The 17557-nt window shown below is 34.3% G+C and overlaps 1 protein-coding gene across 1 annotated transcript; it reads left to right on the forward strand.

The window, feature by feature from the left end:
* The first annotated feature begins 1204 nt into the window (after nt 1-1204).
* LOC147284466 (P-loop containing nucleoside triphosphate hydrolases superfamily protein) lies at nt 1205-4916 on the forward strand. Its single transcript, XM_086244214.1, has 6 exons — nt 1205-1462; nt 2136-2365; nt 2447-2705; nt 3878-4057; nt 4146-4301; nt 4500-4916. The coding sequence occupies exons 1-6, from the start codon at nt 1433-1435 to the stop codon at nt 4665-4667; spliced, it is 1023 nt and encodes a 340-aa protein (XP_086100340.1). The 5' UTR covers nt 1205-1432; the 3' UTR covers nt 4668-4916.
* Nucleotides 4917-17557: the final 12641 nt, after the last annotated feature.

Below are 17557 nucleotides of genomic sequence, written 5' to 3' on the forward strand. Positions count from 1 at the left end.
GATAAAAGTGATCATTTTAGAGACCCCTCTGATAAAATAACTTTCATAAAGTGGATGTTAAAAATGTCCACTTAAGTTTTTAAAAATGTTAAAAAGACCCACAATATAACGTATAGCTCGTCAAAACAGTGTTCCATGTCATGTTAGTGTAGGATTGAGTGCTCGGCCCCTTTGGACGCACGCTCGACAATTTCAAATTTTTTTTTTTCTACTGGACGGTTGAAAGTGTTAACCCTTGTGCAACTAACATATAAAATTATGTGGATGTGATTCTAAATGAGTGTACTTTTGTGCTTTGTGTTGTTTTATTTATTTTTCACATGTATTGTTCGGTAGTGTTCTATCGAAATATCTAGGTTCTATTCGACAGATTGTTGCCGAATGAATCGAATTTGTTTAGCAAATTGCTGCTGAATGAAATGAATTTATTTGACAGACTAGTGCCGAACGAACCGTGAAAGTGACAACCCCCAACCCAAAATTCCAATTTTAAACCCTAAAAACCCGCACTCCAACTTGCAGCAATGACCATGGTGGAGAGAGAAGATGTTGCAGCAAGGTGGTGAGACCGTGAGATGGTAGGGTCCGATAACCTCAATGGCGGCATTGACTTGAGTGTGTCGTGTGTTGTATGTTGCTGGTATCAATTTGGTAGTGTTGAGGGGTGAGGTGTATAGTATTTGGATGTGTTGGGTGGGTGGGTGTGTAGTGATAAATTTTATGAGAGCAATGAAATAAGGATATTTTGGTAATGTGAGAGGTGTGTTATGAGAAATCACAAATTTTAAAAAATTGAAAAGGTGTATAATGAGAGAAAATGAGGTGTGCAAATAACAGTTATATTTTCTTTATTTTCTTTGGCTTGTACTCTCTTTTCTCTTCACACGCTTCAAGTCCTGTGCTTTGTTGGCTTCAACTTGGACTTTTTTAAGACTGCACAGGGTTACGGCATCTGGGGGTACGACAATTTGATTAGATATAGAATGAAGAGTTAACACAAGAAGAAAATTCCTTAAAAAATAAAATCTTTATTACCAAATAAAGAATCCCACAGACCCACAGAGACCAAAAACAAGAAGGAGAGTTTTTCCCCTAGGAGTAGGCTCTGTTGGCTGTGTGTTTCCTAGTTGGCCTAAACTCCAAGTGTCTTATAAGTTATAACCCAAGCCTTCCAATTTTTCATGGCCTTGTTGTTCTGTTTTTTCACGAGGCCAAAAAGAAAAAGCTCCTAAACGGCTAAACCCAGACCCTTGTGACTCTGCCTTCTTTTTCTCTCTGACTGACTGACTCAAACACTCTTTTCTCTTTGAGAGGGTCAAGCGGCAGCTCAGCATACAAGGTTGGGGATGAACAGCTAGCACTCTCTGAGCTCTGCTTGGTGGTCCTTGTTTGCTTAGTCTTTCACTCTGCTTCTGGGTTTCTGGTAAAACCAATGGCTGAAGACATCTGTTTCTTCAACAAGGTGTTGTTTTTTTCTTCCTTATTTTTCCTTATTTTGTGTTTTTGACTTTTCAAGTCCACTTTTTGTTGGAATGAAGTAGTGGGTTTTGCTCAAAAATGCTGTTTTTTCTTGAAGAAATTTCCTTTTTTATTTTTTATTTCGAAAGAAGTTATGGGTATGAGATATGTTCTGGTGGTCTTGTAGCATACATGGGCATCTTCGTTTTCTTTTTTTAGTTTCTACTTTCCTTAATCACCTGTAAAGGTGTTATACTTCAGACTTTGGTCTCAGTTTTGTGGTGGATTCATGGATGTGAAAGAAAAATATATATGGATTTGAAGGAGAATGTTTGGTTTGCAACTCCGATGCTTGCCACTCCTCTGCATGTTCGATCTGGGTTTTGATTTGGGTTCGATGATATGGGTTTCCATAAGTTTCCATAAGCTTAGTTATTGTTAATATTACCGTTTTAAAACCTACTTACATAAGATTTCTTCTAACTGACTTTTAATTTGTGGATTAGTTTTTGAGCTGGTATTTAGTGGGTCTAAGGATTTCTATACTTAAATTACTGTTGTTAGTGTTACTTGGAGAACCTACATTACATTTGTGCATACCCATTAGAAGGTTTTCATAATCTCTCCTTATGAAAATTTTCTTTTAACTCTCCCCACTTCCCCCTTTTGGTTCACAGGAAACTTTCATCATAAAGCCTCCCAAGAAATCTCCTTTGTTATTGAGGATGACAGTCTTGATGTTTGCAATGGTCTGTGGAATTTATATCTGCTTCATGTGTCTAAAGCAGATAAGTATCCAAACCATGACTAAATTTCAAAACATCAAAGTCATTGGAAGGCCTTCTCACGACATCAAACTATTCAAAATGCCCTATATGCATTACCCAATGCCTGAAACATTTAGCAGGTAAATTGAGAATTTGTACCTTTTGACTTTGAATTTGGGCATCTTCAACTTTGTTAATCTCTGTTTTGGTCTATTTTCTAGGGCTGAATGTGCACGAAATCCTGTAAGGTTTTTTGCAATCTTGTCGATGCAGAGATCGGGGAGTGGATGGTTCGAAAGCCTACTTAATAGTCACAAAAATATTAGTTCTAATGGAGAGATATTCTCCGTTAGGTATAGGAGAGAAAACATTTCTTCAATTGTACAGACTCTAGATAAAGTTTACAATTTGGACTGGTTCAGTAGTGCTTCGAAGAATGAGTGCTCTGCTGCAACTGGCTTGAAGTGGATGCTTAACCAGGTATATAAATAATCATATTCTTTTACGAAGTATTCTTCTCAGTGATTAGTAGAAAACTTATCTTTTTAGTGACAAGTAGTAGCAAATGTGAAACAATGTGAACATCTTGTTACCTAAGTGGTTGCAATTATGAAATATTGGAAATGTAGACTATCATTGGTCTCTAAACATCAGAACAGCTATAGGGTATTCTCATCCCATGTTCGATAATTTGTCAACTTTTTTACAGATTATGTTTGATTAATTACTATTGTTTTGAAGTTTTTTATGCAATAAGTTAGTAATAATCAATAATTTTATATATGATGTGATATTAGGGATGTTTTACTCATCCTAAGATTCTTAAAGACATAATCGCTTTACTTCTTGTATTACTCAAATTATTGATTTATGTATCTGCGTGATGTCTCCTATTGGCTTTATATATGCATCATACATAGCATCAAATTAACAGGATTGACCAGCTCAGTATTAAAAAGATCATATCAATATAAAAGGTTGCAATTACCCAGACTGCCTTGAAAATTGGAATTAAGTTCAATGCAGTCCTTTTTCAGTTCTACATTGCTCTATGTGATTAGCACAGGAGGGATTAGAGTTAGCTAGTTAAAAGGAAAGATTACTTTCTGATGTAATTTTAACTTTGGGAGGTACAGATTGCGTAGTTTGGAGTATAACCCAACATACTATGTTCTGGGCATAGGTTCCCTTACTTGTAATGAAAACCCAAACATACCACGATTTTGGTAACTCTGGTTTGGCAAACGTTGATAATAGTGTAAATGTTGGGACTATAAATATTTCAAGTATCTGAACTACTTAATAGTTTAAAGAAGAGTTTGATAAATTCCATATAAGCTGCTGGATAATCGTAACATTTCCATAGGGTACACTATTGCATTATACCCTTTCCTTGAAATAGTAGCAACCACCAGCTTTGAGACAAATGTGTGAAGTAATTGCCTATGGTTTAAATATTGGGGGGGGGGGGGGGGGGGGAGGGACAGTGCACGAGCTAACTTATGGATTATGCAGGGTTTAATGGAGCACCATAAAGAAGTGTGTGTGTGTGTGTGTGCAATTTGCAATATATCTAAAGTAATTGACTATGAATATTTGGTTCAATCTTTTTTATGGGGGAGACAGTGGAAGAGGTAACATTGTTTTTGCAGGGCTTAATGGAGCACCATAAAGAAGTTGTACAATATTTCAATTGGAGGGGTGTTTCTGCAATATTTCTCTTCCGTAGAAATTTATTGCGTAGAATGGTTTCAGTTCTTGCAAATTCTTATGATCGAAATGCTAAGCTATTGAATGGAACCCACAAGGCACATGTACATTCTGAAGAAGAGGTCACTCTCTCTCTCTCTCTCTTCCCCCCGGGCATCCCCCAAATATTCATGGTCTTGAATTTTAGTTGGTGACTCCTTGTATATACAGGCTGATACACTGTCAAAGTACAAGCCTACTATCAATTGCATGACATTGATTAGTAATCTTAAGGAAATGGAGTTGACTGCTGCAAAGGCTTTAGAGTACTTCAATAGCACCAGGCACATCATTTTATACTATGAGGATATTATCAAAAACCGCACTGTAAGGATCTACGTAAAGTTTTCATGAAATCTTTGAGTTTGAGTAGTGCTTTATTATGCTAGTCTCATCTAAATATTGTCATTACTCACTTGGAGACAACTGCGTACCACATCTGACTTTATGTTAGTACTGCTACTATTTTGGTGTACATTTTTGTGGGATTACAAATCTAAGGTGGTCACTATTCTTCATATGCAGAAACTAAGAGATGTTCAAGAATTTCTCAGGCTGCCACAAGTGGAATTAACTAGCCGTCAGGTAAAGATACACAACGGATCCTTGTCAGACCATATCATGAACTGGGATGATGTGAAGAAGACACTTATGGGAACACCTTACCAAGATTTTCTCCACTCGGACTATTAGGTGTAGTCCTCTGCTAACTTCTCAAACTGGTGTAAATACCAACTCAAGTTACTCTTAACCCCAGAAGCTGACAGGTTACTGCCTCTTCTTAAAAAATTTTGGCTGCAACACTGGCTCTGTGTTTTGATCCCTCTTTCATTTATCTCATCAACACGCTGTTGATGCGTCTATACCTTCTTTTTCTTGTTATTAACCAGACAGACACATTGTATATGTCAGCTAAACAACTGTTAGTGAATATGCAATCATTTAATTATATGTTGTTAGGTTCTGTTTTTGTATCGTGTTATTATTGTGGTTCAATATTATCTGAACTTCAGTCAGAAACTGATTGGAGAATGAGGATATACATTGCAATTTGCATGCACTTTCTTAATTGTTATAGAGCAAAGGAAAGGTTTTTTCATTCTTCCCCCCAAATTGTATTGTATAACACCTACTTGGGTGTATGCAATTGATCTTCTGAACAAGTTTTATAGAGTAAAATTTTGATCTCTAGTCTCATTAGTTGAAATTTTATTATTAGAACATAAAAACATAACATAGCAACCCTGCCTAAGTATTGCCCAAATTTTTTATAGAGTTTTATTAATTAAAGGAAAAAAATAATATAAAAGTTGGCACTTTTTTAGTTTTTCTGTTTATTTCTCTGGTAGGCCTTAATGTGAGTTGCACAGTAGAAAGATTCAGTTCAGATCTTTGGGCTGGTCTTGTGATTAAACTTAACCAGTATCCTTTAGGACATGTGGGCATTTGCTTCCTGCCCAAGAAAATTTGGGCTCAGGTCCAATGCATTAATTGGTCAGGCATCTTGGGCCTCAAAATGTGTGTACAAATTAAGTTGCAAATGTTATAGAAACACACACAGACACATACAAGTCTTATGTCAACAATTTTGCCTTCCTCTTAAGCCAATCTCAGATCTTATTTATATTTCCACTGGAGTCTTGAGTCTATCTACCAATATGATCCACACAAGGCCTCAAAGTACTAGTGTACTACTGTACTAGCCCTTCCTTGTTGGGGGCAGTATCTCTATCCCCAGGTCTTGGATTCCTAATGCAAGTTGGATTATAAGGTCATTAATTAAAACAGTGTGCTAAATTTGAATTCAACATTCCTTCCCCTTAACCAGCTCTAGGGATTTGTAGTTGGTCAATTGGAATTCAATTTCATGATGGGAATTGGAGAAATCAATTTTATGGTGGGAATTGAAATAGAGCGTCAAATTTAATTTCTCCACCAAATTAACTCCTAAGTTTGACCGATGAATTCTTGTTTTCTCTATCTTAAGTACTTTATGTGCGCAGCTACTTAAAAGCATACCATGCATGATTAGGAGCCTTATGCATGCACATCCTATTTGTTTCTCGTCAAATAATAGTATATGCTCAAAATTTGTATGCAATCTGAAATTTCTTAGCTTGTAGAAATGTTTTTTTAGAAAAAGAAAAATTAAAAGTTAAAAACTAGCTGGTAGTCATAGTTCAGGTCGACTGTGTATTTCTATGGATCACATTTAGGCCACGTTTGGTAAGCGTGATTGGATTGGAAAGGATAGTCATCCTTGTATTGCATTGGAAAGCATTGGATTGGAAAGGATAAATCTAATCCAATGCCATGTTTGGTTGTGCACAAAACTAAAAGGCAAGATTAGCTAAATAATGCTATTTTAGTCTTGTTTTTCAAAAAAGTAACCATTTTTTTTTTCATATTTTGAGTAATAAAATTTAACAAAATAATAATATATGAAATAAAATAACAAATTTTTTTATTCACCTTCAAAGGAAATAATTTTTTCAATACAAGCAAAATAATAATGTACCAAAATTAATATCCACCAAATATAGTAAATAAAAAACTATTCAAATATTCAACTCATTGGTCATGCAATGAGTTTAGCCACCATACCAAAATAATAGTACCAAAATTAGTATCCACCAATCTAGTCATTCAAATACTACTCAAATATGCAACTCATTCTTTATGAGATGAGTTGCAATACGTACTCCATTTTATCTTCTGCAGTATCTAAAACAAGAAAAAGATCAACTGTAGATGCATCAGAATCAACCACAAACACTTTTAAAACTTTAATTCGATTTGTAGTGGAAAGCCCCAACCTTAGTAGCTCAGTTTGCACCTCATCTTTTTTAGCCCGAGTCTCCTCCTGTTTATCCTTTTTGTCATCTTTGGATTGCATAGATTGGATTAGGAGGCGTATTTGCTCATTTGATGTATGCATAACTTCCTTGAATGATTCAGCAAACTTGTCTAACCCAGCAAATAAAACCTCATCTTGTCTTTTTCTTTTCCTTTGTGTGGAATGAGATTTAGTAGCCGATACTTCACCAACCTCTATATTAGTTTGATTCTGGTTGACCTTCTCAAAAATGTCAGCTGGTGCAAGAGAGCTTCTTCCAGTTGCACGGTCTGTTCCAAATATATGTACGACTCTCTCATAATATGGACAAGATTTGCCTCTGTAGTTTTCTGCTTCCTTTTTATGCTACATGTCAAACAAACAGAATCATCAACAAATGAAATATGGGGAACAACCAATCAAATAAGCAAGACATGAATGACAAGATAATAGATCAACACCAACTGCATCATTAACTTTAAGCCAAGAAACCAATCTGCATGCTACAATTCCAAAACAAAAAAACAAAAAAATGCATGACCATAATAGATACAACCAGCCCCTCAGTTCTAGTTGCTAATTGCTTCTAAATAAGAACCATACCTGAACATAGGTATTCCAAACTGCTCTAATTACTAATCTGATCTTCATCTTTATCACAAGAACTGAAAAGACACCAAGCTATATATATATATATATGTAGCACTTTCATTTATGTACCAAACTATTGTGTTGCTATCCCTATCACTAGTCATCATTACTAAACTATTTCATGGTTAACATATGTTGCTAGAACCACACTGGCCATCAAAATCTCATCCCAATTAAACTATAGCCAGCTAGACACGTATAACCCAAGACCAACTTTTCAGCATGAACAAAGTCATACTCTAGTCTCTAGCTTATTGCATATACACATTCAAATATGCATTCAAAGCTGTTAGCCCATATATACACATTCAAAAATTAATCAAAACCCAAATGATGAAAACCAAGATAATTTTGTCCAAATCAACAAAAAATCATACTAATCTCAAATAAACAAGCCTATATACATGAAAACTTGCATCAAAAAAATACAAACCTCAAGCAAATCAGGTTTATCTCAAGAGAAAATGCAGAATCCTAATCCTAGTAACCTGCAACAAAAAAAATTCAAACAAACCTATAAATTCAAAACCCAGAACCAAATTAAGTAACAGATTGAGAGAGAGTGAGCGAGAGACAGAGACATTGATAGAGAGTGAGAGAGAGAGGGGAAAACCCTCAGAAAAAGGAAAAACCTCAACCTTTTCATAGCTCACAACCAAAGCCCCAAATCTGAGAGTGAGAAGATGGATCACATAGCAGCAATGGAAGAATAGCTGGTATCAGAGAGAATTAAACAAGATTGAAAGAGAGTGAACAAGAGACAGAGACAGAGATAGAGATAGAGATAGAGAGTGAGAGAGAGAGAGAGGAGTGAGACCTGAAGATGACATTTGGCGGAAATGACTTGCCGGAGATGACTTTTGCCGGCGATGAGTGGCCGGAGATGACCACCGTCGTTGGAAATCAAATCGACGAGAGCAAGAGAGGCGAGAGGTTCAGGCACGATTGGAATATTAATCCTTCACATTTTAATTGGATAAGTTATCCTACAGCATATAACTTAGGCTGGACTAGGTAGGATTAGGCCTTTTCCAATCTAAAGTCATACTTGCAGCCCAAACATGATAAACAAATAACTTATCCTATTTCAAGTCCATATCATGCCCAACAAATGGGCTAAACAAATAACTTATCCTATTCCAAGCCCATATCATGCCCAACAAATGGGCCCTTAATGGCTAGGTACATTACTGATTACATCTCGCATAATCAGTGGTGGAGCTAGCATCTCACTTTTGGAGGGGGACAATTAAATTTTAATATAGTTTTTCAATTAATATGTGAGCCAATTGACATAGTACGTACCTTGATCCTCATATACATGTATTGCATGGAAGCTTGGAGGGCCACGGCCACTTCAAACCGATATGATGGTGAGGTAACACGTGGAATTCACAGACTATGCTAAGCTTGGAGCATATGCTAAGCTGCTGGCCACAACATATATAACTGATGGCATGCACAGACTGCACAGTAGCATTTGCATGCGTGTCTTGTCTCTTGTGTGGAAATGAGACATAATAAGCTCACAGTACGGCTTGTGCAGTTGTGCAGTTGTGCAGTTGTGCAGATAGTAATGGTAGGCATGCGAGGGTCAATATATAGTGGCCCCTAAACCCTAAGCTAGCTATATATATATATATATATGTAGGGGCTACTTTTACTGAACACATGGGTGGACAGTAAAGCTATGTATACTAAATTACTAATTAACAGCTAGCAAAAGTTAGAAACTTTTCGCAGTGTGTGCATGGTTAAAAAATAAAAATAAAAAGCTAGCCGCTAAAACTTTCACTTGTCAAATAATTAAGATCCAACTTGACAAATGAAAAAAAAATAGACAAATAAGATCCAAAATGGGTGGTAAGATAAATAAAGTAGCAGAAAAACTTACTTATAATATAAATAAGAATTGATTTGACATTTTAAGAGATATATTATGTCTTAAAATTTAAAAAAATATTATGTTATAAAATATACAAATATAAGTGCATCATATTATTAAATTAAAATACCAAATTAACTATACTCCTGTTATAAAAAAAATTTCTCCTCGTAAAATAATTGTTTCTACTTCAGCAATGTCAGGAGTGTTTAATTGGGTTGGAAAGCCGAGCTTGTCTCCTACCGAAAGTGAATCATCAGAACAACTTGTCCTTCACGAGTCTCTGTCGCTTGATGTATATTAATATAGTTTATATATATAATATATATAAGAGTGAGAGTCGAACTTTTTTATTCAAATAGATGAGTAAGAGTCGAACTATTTTTATAAGTGCGAAATAAATCAAGGGTTTTTTTTTTTTTTATATTTAATATCTAAATTTTGACTCTTGTTTTAATATGGCATCTAAATTTTTATTTATCTTAATTGAGTACTTAAATTTTTATTTTGTGTCTAATAAGTACCAAAATAAATTTCTGTTAAAATTATCTACAAAAGTTAGGGGCAATATAGTCACTAAAAAAATTATATTTTAATTATTGTCTTTATATATTTAAAATTATAAAAAAAAACACAACAAACAAAAAAAAACAATAAAATATAATTAAAATATAATTTTTTTTGAAGTGACCATATTGTTCCTAACTTCTGTTAACAATTTTAACAGAAATTCACATGGTATCTATTAGACACAAAATAAAAATTTAGGTACTCAATTGGGACAAATAAAAGTTTAGGTAACACATTAAGACAATGGTCAAAATTTAGATACTAAATATGAAAAAAAAAAACCCATAAATCAATATCCAACAGCCCATTTGCATGTGTGCACGTTGTACACTTATACATTAATTGTAAGGGATTTAGATTCTAGCTCTAATTTCCTTAGGTTTACTTGCTTCATAATAATGTAATTTAAATTCAAGGGTTTATGTATAACGCCACTCATACTTAAGTAGGGTGCTTTAAGTAGAAGCTCAAAATGAGAAAGAAAGATAACCCACAGTCCATTTAGCCCAAAACTTAAGTAGAAGTCCAAAAATTCTATCGAGCGTTCGGCAGTTGCATCTGCAACCTAAATCTACATATGAAAGCTGCATTTACAATCTAAACCTGCATTTGAAAGTTACATCTGCAACCTAAAACCTGCATCCATAACCTAAAACATGTCATATGTAACTTAAAAAGATGCATTTGCAACCTAGAAAAATGCATATGTAACCTAAAAAAATATATCTACAACCTAAAAATTTGCATATGCAGATATAGATGGAGGATGCATCTGCATCTGCCGAGTCTAGACAAGCCTACTGAGCCCTCGGCATCCTACTGAATACTCAGTAGCATGTTTCTGCCCTCCAAGAGCGTGCACGTGAATAGATTGGATTTAAACTTAATTAATTTTTATTTAGGTGGATTTCCAGTTAATTATGAGCCTTGCATATTTTGTCATTAGGAGTAATTTATTAAAAAGAATATTACAAATCCATTTCATCTTTTGATTATTATTCTTAAAGTATAAATACATAGCTGAAATTAAAAGTCGAGTAGGAATAAATAGAGAAAAAACAAGTAAAATCTGGATCTAATTGCAAGACACCATCGAATTAATTACACCACATTCAAGTGAGTGTCTGAAATATTAGTGACTCATGATGTTCTCTATATATGAACACTTATAAACTACTAAAACGGTTGTTCTTTTTCCTAATATTGAACTCTTGTGTAGGGTTTATAACTCGAGTGATCGATAAATCACTTATTTTTACACAACTATGACATTATTCACGTAATTAACTTAAGACACCAACTTTTGAGAGAGAGAGAGAGAGAGATCACCGTCTTTATTTTTCTATTAGTTTGAACTCAAAAGGTTCTCATTGGTTGGGAGTTGGTCCTCTCAGCTCTATATATAGCCACGCAGAGGGAAGGGTCTAAGCAATTAACTTGTATGCTTATAAGTTGACTTGATCGATCTACTTGCTACTACTCTAGCAACTTGCTTAATTGGCATGCTTGCATATGCCTAGTTGATTCAAGTACTCGATCTAGCCAACTTGCTTAATTTGTGTCCTAATTACTAGTTAGTTTACATCATTAATTCATCTCTACCTCTTTGGTTGATTTGAACTGTCACCTTAATTTCGCTGATCTCCCTCCCACAGTACTATGGCCTTAAACAAATTAACCTTCGTTGCTTGCTCTTTCCTTTCACTACTGTTGATTATCTTCGCCTGGGAAATTCAGTCTATTGATGCAAGGCGTTTGAATTCCTCGAATAAGAACCAACTGATCTACAACCACAGCCAAACTCACCACAAAATCTACCAAAATTACAAACCAGTAGATCACAAAAATGAGTACTCAAGGCATGGTGATGGGAACACATTTACTGATGAAGCTTCTTCAATTGAGGTTGCAGGTGGTGCAGCAGCAGCACAGCCCCCACCACCACCACCTCCGACGCATGGCAAAGATGACTTCAGGCCCACAGCTCCAGGTCACAGCCCCGGCGTTGGGCATTCCCTTCACAACTAGCTAGGGCATGCATCTATCATTCTATCATATGTACCATTTAATTATCAGTTGGCCATGTTCTCCCATTAGCTAGCTCTAGCTCATCAACTTATCTATCAAAAAGAAAAGGCCTAGCTAGCTAGCTAGCTAGCCTCTTCACCAAGTTTGTAAATATCACTTAATTTGTATCAAGTGCAGTAATTAATTAGCAGTAAATGTATTGATCGCTTGTTTCTCAATAAAATTAATTTCTTTTTTCTAACTTTTTCTCTACGTCTTAAACAATATTAATATATATTGTCATCCACTGATTAAATATACAATTAATGAAGGCGTTAGATTATTTTGCAAAACTACCCTACATTCCAAACCCTAAGCTTATGAAGTATTAAAAGGGATTCAAGCTAGGGAAAAATTAATGAATTTCCCCTTCATATGTTATAAATGATAACGTTATTCTGAATAGGACAATTAATGCATGCTTGGCTTCTTACTTTGTTGATATTTTGTAATTCCAATAATTATGAAGAATATTGTGTATAGTCGTAATATTGTCATATGGTATAACGAATTTACATGTTATAATATAGGTAGATGACGAATTTATACTTGTAGAGTTTAGTATTAATAAAGTCTACTAAAACGTGGATTAGTTTCACCACATAGCCATTTTATGGTTATACATCCAAATATTGGGGGCTTATATATTCTTGAAGGGTCAATGATCAACAACAAAATCTGAAAAGCTTATATATATATATACACATAATTAACCACACTCTCAAAAGCCAAAGTGTTAAGCGCACCCGGGAAAAAAAAAATCAAGATTATAAAGTTTTAAAGGATTTTGCACACGGATGAAGGCTATAAAAAGAGGTTATGGCCGGTTGAAGGCAAAGAATCCAAAGACAACTTAACATACACCATAAATACAATATCTTTTATGATTGTTCTCAATATTGTCCTTCTTCAAGTTTTAACTTCTTACTTACTGAATCCTCGAGTTTTCTCATAGTCATTGTCCCTTGGTTAATTTGTCCTTCGATTTGATAAAAAATTTAAAGTTCCTGGCTGTATGTTATTTGGTATTGATCGATCTAAAAATTCAGCCCAAATTTAATATATCAAAAATATTCAAAGAAGCTTCTGATCTCTTTATCTCTTCTAATTAGTTACTCCCTCTTTGGACCAAAAAATAATTACTCCCTCTCTCTCAGAATGCGATCCACACAATATTAATCTCTTTTCTCTATCTTCTTCAAGCTGCCAGTCGAGCCTAAGACCCAACAAGTTACAAAGGAATCAGCGATACAATATAAATCTCACTCATTCATGTTGATCTGTCAAAAGCAACGTCCAGAGCTCGCATGCTTGATGCTGCTTTCAAATGGGTCCTGAACATATTGTCTAGACTCCTCTTAGTGATTAATAGAATGTCATTGTTCTTTAATTAATTACGTGCATGTTAGGGGGTTCACTCACATACTATGATTCATTAACAAAGCATATATATATATATCCTTCTCTTAAACAATGCACATATATATGCACAGTATGTTGCAGTTTTAACATGTACTGATCGAGGTTGAGAATGAACAACTTTTCGTGCACTACAGCCTAGCACAACAGACAATCAAGTGCGCTTTGATCTGTGCTCTCTTTATATTTATGTATAGACTGTATAGTACCATTTAATATATATAACCTTGGTCCTAGGCTCCTAGCTAGCTTATATTTATATATATTTGTTAGTTCATGTGGTAGGAAGGCCAGGAGATCGAGCTTCCCCAATCCCAGGAGCGCGAATCACAGCTAAGCACCTTTTGCAAGATTCTCTAGTTATTTTCAATAATTAATCCCGACCTCAATGGAGGGGGGTGGTTAATTTGGAGCTCTCGATCATGATCATTTGCTTCATTTTGACCTTATTAGGCTAAAAAGGCAATAAAAATTACTTGTTTTGTGACAAAGAAAGGTGGTGGGGACCCTCCACAGCTTTGGGGTACTATAGTGCATTTGACTTGACTTTTCAGATTCTTTGACCACAAGTCCTGTCTCTTTTTGTTTTTAATTAATTAAGTTGCTGGTAAGGTTAATATTGTTAAACAATTTGGTATGCTATGTCAAATAAAAAAAGAATTTATTGGTATGCTATATTATTTAATTGTTAATTTAAATTAATAAACTATACTTTCAAATAAAATTGACAAATTAAATAACATTTCAAACCAGATGGTATGAAATAGCATTAAATTAAATCGATTGCCATAATGGGTGTTGATCTTAGATCTATCTCCAGACAAACCATTGGTTAACATTGATATTTCTTTTTTGACTAGATGCAAAACATAAAAGGACAAAATTAAATACCAACCCACAAAAGATCAAAAAACAGCAAACAATCAAATTTAGAATCATACAGCAACTTTTGAACAAAACCACTAGTTATGTCATTTGTCAAAAGTGTATGATATATACTCATTTGAACTTTGAATCATATAATTAAGCAACCAATTTGGTTCAATTTGACTCAAATAAGAAACGACATTTTATGATTTTACTCATGTAATCCAACAATTGATTGAATATCTTTGGTTCAAATTAATAAATAAAGCATGTGTACGGCATACCTAACACATTAATACACATATAGGCCCTGTTTATTTGACCGGAATCTTAGAATAGGAATAGTAAAGAATGACACCGTCTATTATAGGATCCAACGATTTACAATAATCTTGAGATTTTCTTTTTTCTCTTTTCTGATGGCAAACGCCGTCTCCTTCCTCATTTGCCATTGTCCACTCATCTCCTTCCTCATCTAGGCATTTGCAACACCTCTCTCTTAAACCTAAATGTTCATCTGAGATTCAAACAATGAAAAACCAAATAATGATTTAATCTTAGATATATATATATACATCTCTCTCTCCATTTAGACTTTTGGAATAGGGATTAAAATCTCTAAGTTTTTTTCTTCATCTAAACCATGTCAAAGTGGGTGTGCTAACATAAAATTAAAAAAAAAAACTTAAAATTTAGAGTAAAACATATATGTATATGGTTAGGGCAATGCACGCTAGAGTGCCCTAATGACATGTCAATTAAAATCATTAATATTGTTTAATTAAATTCATTATTTCTTGCCACATCAGTTTTTACAAATACTGTTTTAACCTTTTTATAAATTTTACAAAATTTAAATTAAACAAAAATAAAAATTTTCAAGCCATAAATCGTTCTAAACCCTAAAAACTCATAAAATCGATCATAATCTCTTCCATGGTGGCAATTGCTGGCATTCTTTTTTTCTTTTGGCCAGGAATGCTTTCCATTAAAATAAAAGCCACAAAGCTAGGTATAGAGAACACTACAAGAAAACTGGGCAATAAGCACTAATTTCTTTCACTAAATGCCCAACCATTGCTATTGAGTATTTTTTCAGTCAAAATACACTATTGGTGGTTTGACTTTACAAAGCAATGCCAATTAAATAATTAATTAGTTGCTGTATAGTAACTACTAACTAATGTGAGGTGAGATTAATTGGTGAGTTTGTTGCATTCGGACCTACACAACCTGAACCATTAGTGAAACTCCTATAATGTTATATCAATTGTTCTTGTAACTCTGTAAGTGTTGGAATAAAAATGTTGTCAGAGCCTGCAATACCCAAGGAGTTAAATTTCGAAATTTTCGGCGAAATTTTGCCGAAAATTTTGTTTTTTAGGGGTATGAAAATTTTAGCACTAGTTGATCAATTTTTCGATCATATTTCGCCGAAATTCGATAATTTTGCGAAATTTCGCTCAGCCCAGTCATTTTTGTCGATATGTCTTCTCCTTGCTGGCGGCCATAGCCATTTCTGTCGATCTGTCTTTTCCTTGCTGGTGGGCCATCTATGTCGATCTGACTTCTTGCTAGCTGTTACAAACCCAACCGGGGAGGGAAGATAAAGAAGGAAGGGAAGAGAGAGAAGAGGGAAAATATCAGATTGGTGAGGGAGATAGAGATTGGCGCAGGACCTGCAGGAGAAGGAGGAGAGATAAGAGAAATATCTCATATGTCTATGTGACACAATGGCTGGGAGAAAGTCACGGGAAGAAGAGGAAGGAAAGAAAAGAAGAAGGAAAGAAAAGAAAAGAAAAAGGAAAGAAAAGAAAAAGAACAGAAACGAAAAGAAAAAGGAAAGAAAGAAAAGAAAAGGAAAAAAAAAAAAAAAGAAGGGTTTAAGATTGATTGGAGTTTGGGGTCTTTGGACAATTGGAAAGAAAAAAAAAGTTTGGGGTATCGTTTGGCTCTTTTAGGGTTTTGCTTAATTATTTTTAAAACCTAAACCATAATACATTTCTATACATAAAATAATTAAAAATACTCTAAAGAGCCAAAATCCTAATATCTTATATCATATTTGAAAAAATATAGAGTATATAGGATTTAGTATATAGACTATAGAGTACAAAGAGTATCAGGGTATATAGAGTATATAAAGTTTAGTATTAGGTTTTAGTGTGCATTATATTCATTTTATATCACATGAAACTTACTATATAATTTGGTTTTTTCAATATTTTTTATCAATGTAGGAGACAATATGTTAAATAAACATATGGTAAAGTTTTATTCAAAATTTCCGTATTTTAATAGCAATTTCCGTCGTTTCTGTCTAATTTTTGTCGAAATTTAAAAATCTTCGAAATTTCCTCGAAACTCGAAATTTTATTCCTTAGCAATACCCCATTCCTTTAATTTTTTCTGATGGCAATTTTTTCCTTATCACGGCAAGGGAAAGAAAAGACCACTCACCTCCTTCCTCTCTCTCTCTCTCTGCAAAACTAAACCCCAAAAAAGAAACAAGCCATTTTCTTCCTCTCACGGCAAGGAAGGAAGAGAGAAAAGAAGAAAATCATTCTCTCTCTCTCTCTAAATATGATGTGGTTGTTGAAAAGACCATTGTATTATAAATAATAATTGTAGCCATTAGATTTGAATTGGGTAAAATAGTTTTTTAACAATAATGATATTAATTTGATGTGGCAAATAAATAGTGATATGTTAAAAATAATTTTGCCACATCGATCATATTAGGATACAAAATCTTTTCTCATATGGTTATCACTCAAAATCCCTTCATACATGCTAGGGCTGATGCCTGATGGAAAGGTAGCTCAAGCTACAATTTATATTCAAAATTGTTAATCTTATTTAGCAAGGAAAATCATATGGCTACCATTCTCAGATCTGCTTAGATCTTGATTATCTTTGTATTGTGCTTACAAAATATGGGTGATAGTCTCGCACCATTCATTGACCCTCGTGTTCCTCCCTTTTTCTCGCTTGCCAAATCATATATTGAAAGACTAAATGTTAGAATTTATAAAATCATGGGAGAGATTAAAGGACTTTGCATAGGATTGAAGGAGAGATAATTGAAGAGGAAAAAGTCACCAAACTTAATTCAATAGGTCTAGAATAATGCTAATCGTAACATGTGAAAGTGCTTCCTCATGTCTTTCTTGCCAACTGAGCACGTTTCTGGTTGGATAGAAATACATGGAGAAACGCTTTCTCATTTTGGAATTAGCATTCTACACCTATTAAACCGCATTTGGTGTTAAAAACGCACGAAAACGT

The sequence above is a fragment of the Dryas octopetala genome, chromosome 5 (assembly GCF_963921425.1).
Source record: "Dryas octopetala chromosome 5, drDryOcto1.1, whole genome shotgun sequence".
Classification (NCBI taxonomy): domain Eukaryota; kingdom Viridiplantae; phylum Streptophyta; class Magnoliopsida; order Rosales; family Rosaceae; genus Dryas; species Dryas octopetala.

Excerpts from the sequence above, each read along its gene's own strand:
- LOC147284466 (XM_086244214.1), top strand. The coding sequence starts at position 1,433 with ATGGCTGAAGACATCTGTTTCTTCAACAAG. Across the intron at positions 2,366-2,446 it reads ATGCCTGAAACATTTAGCAG|GGCTGAATGTGCACGAAATC; the intron begins GTAAATTGAGAA and ends TCTATTTTCTAG. Across the intron at positions 4,058-4,145 it reads ATGTACATTCTGAAGAAGAG|GCTGATACACTGTCAAAGTA; the intron begins GTCACTCTCTCT and ends TTGTATATACAG.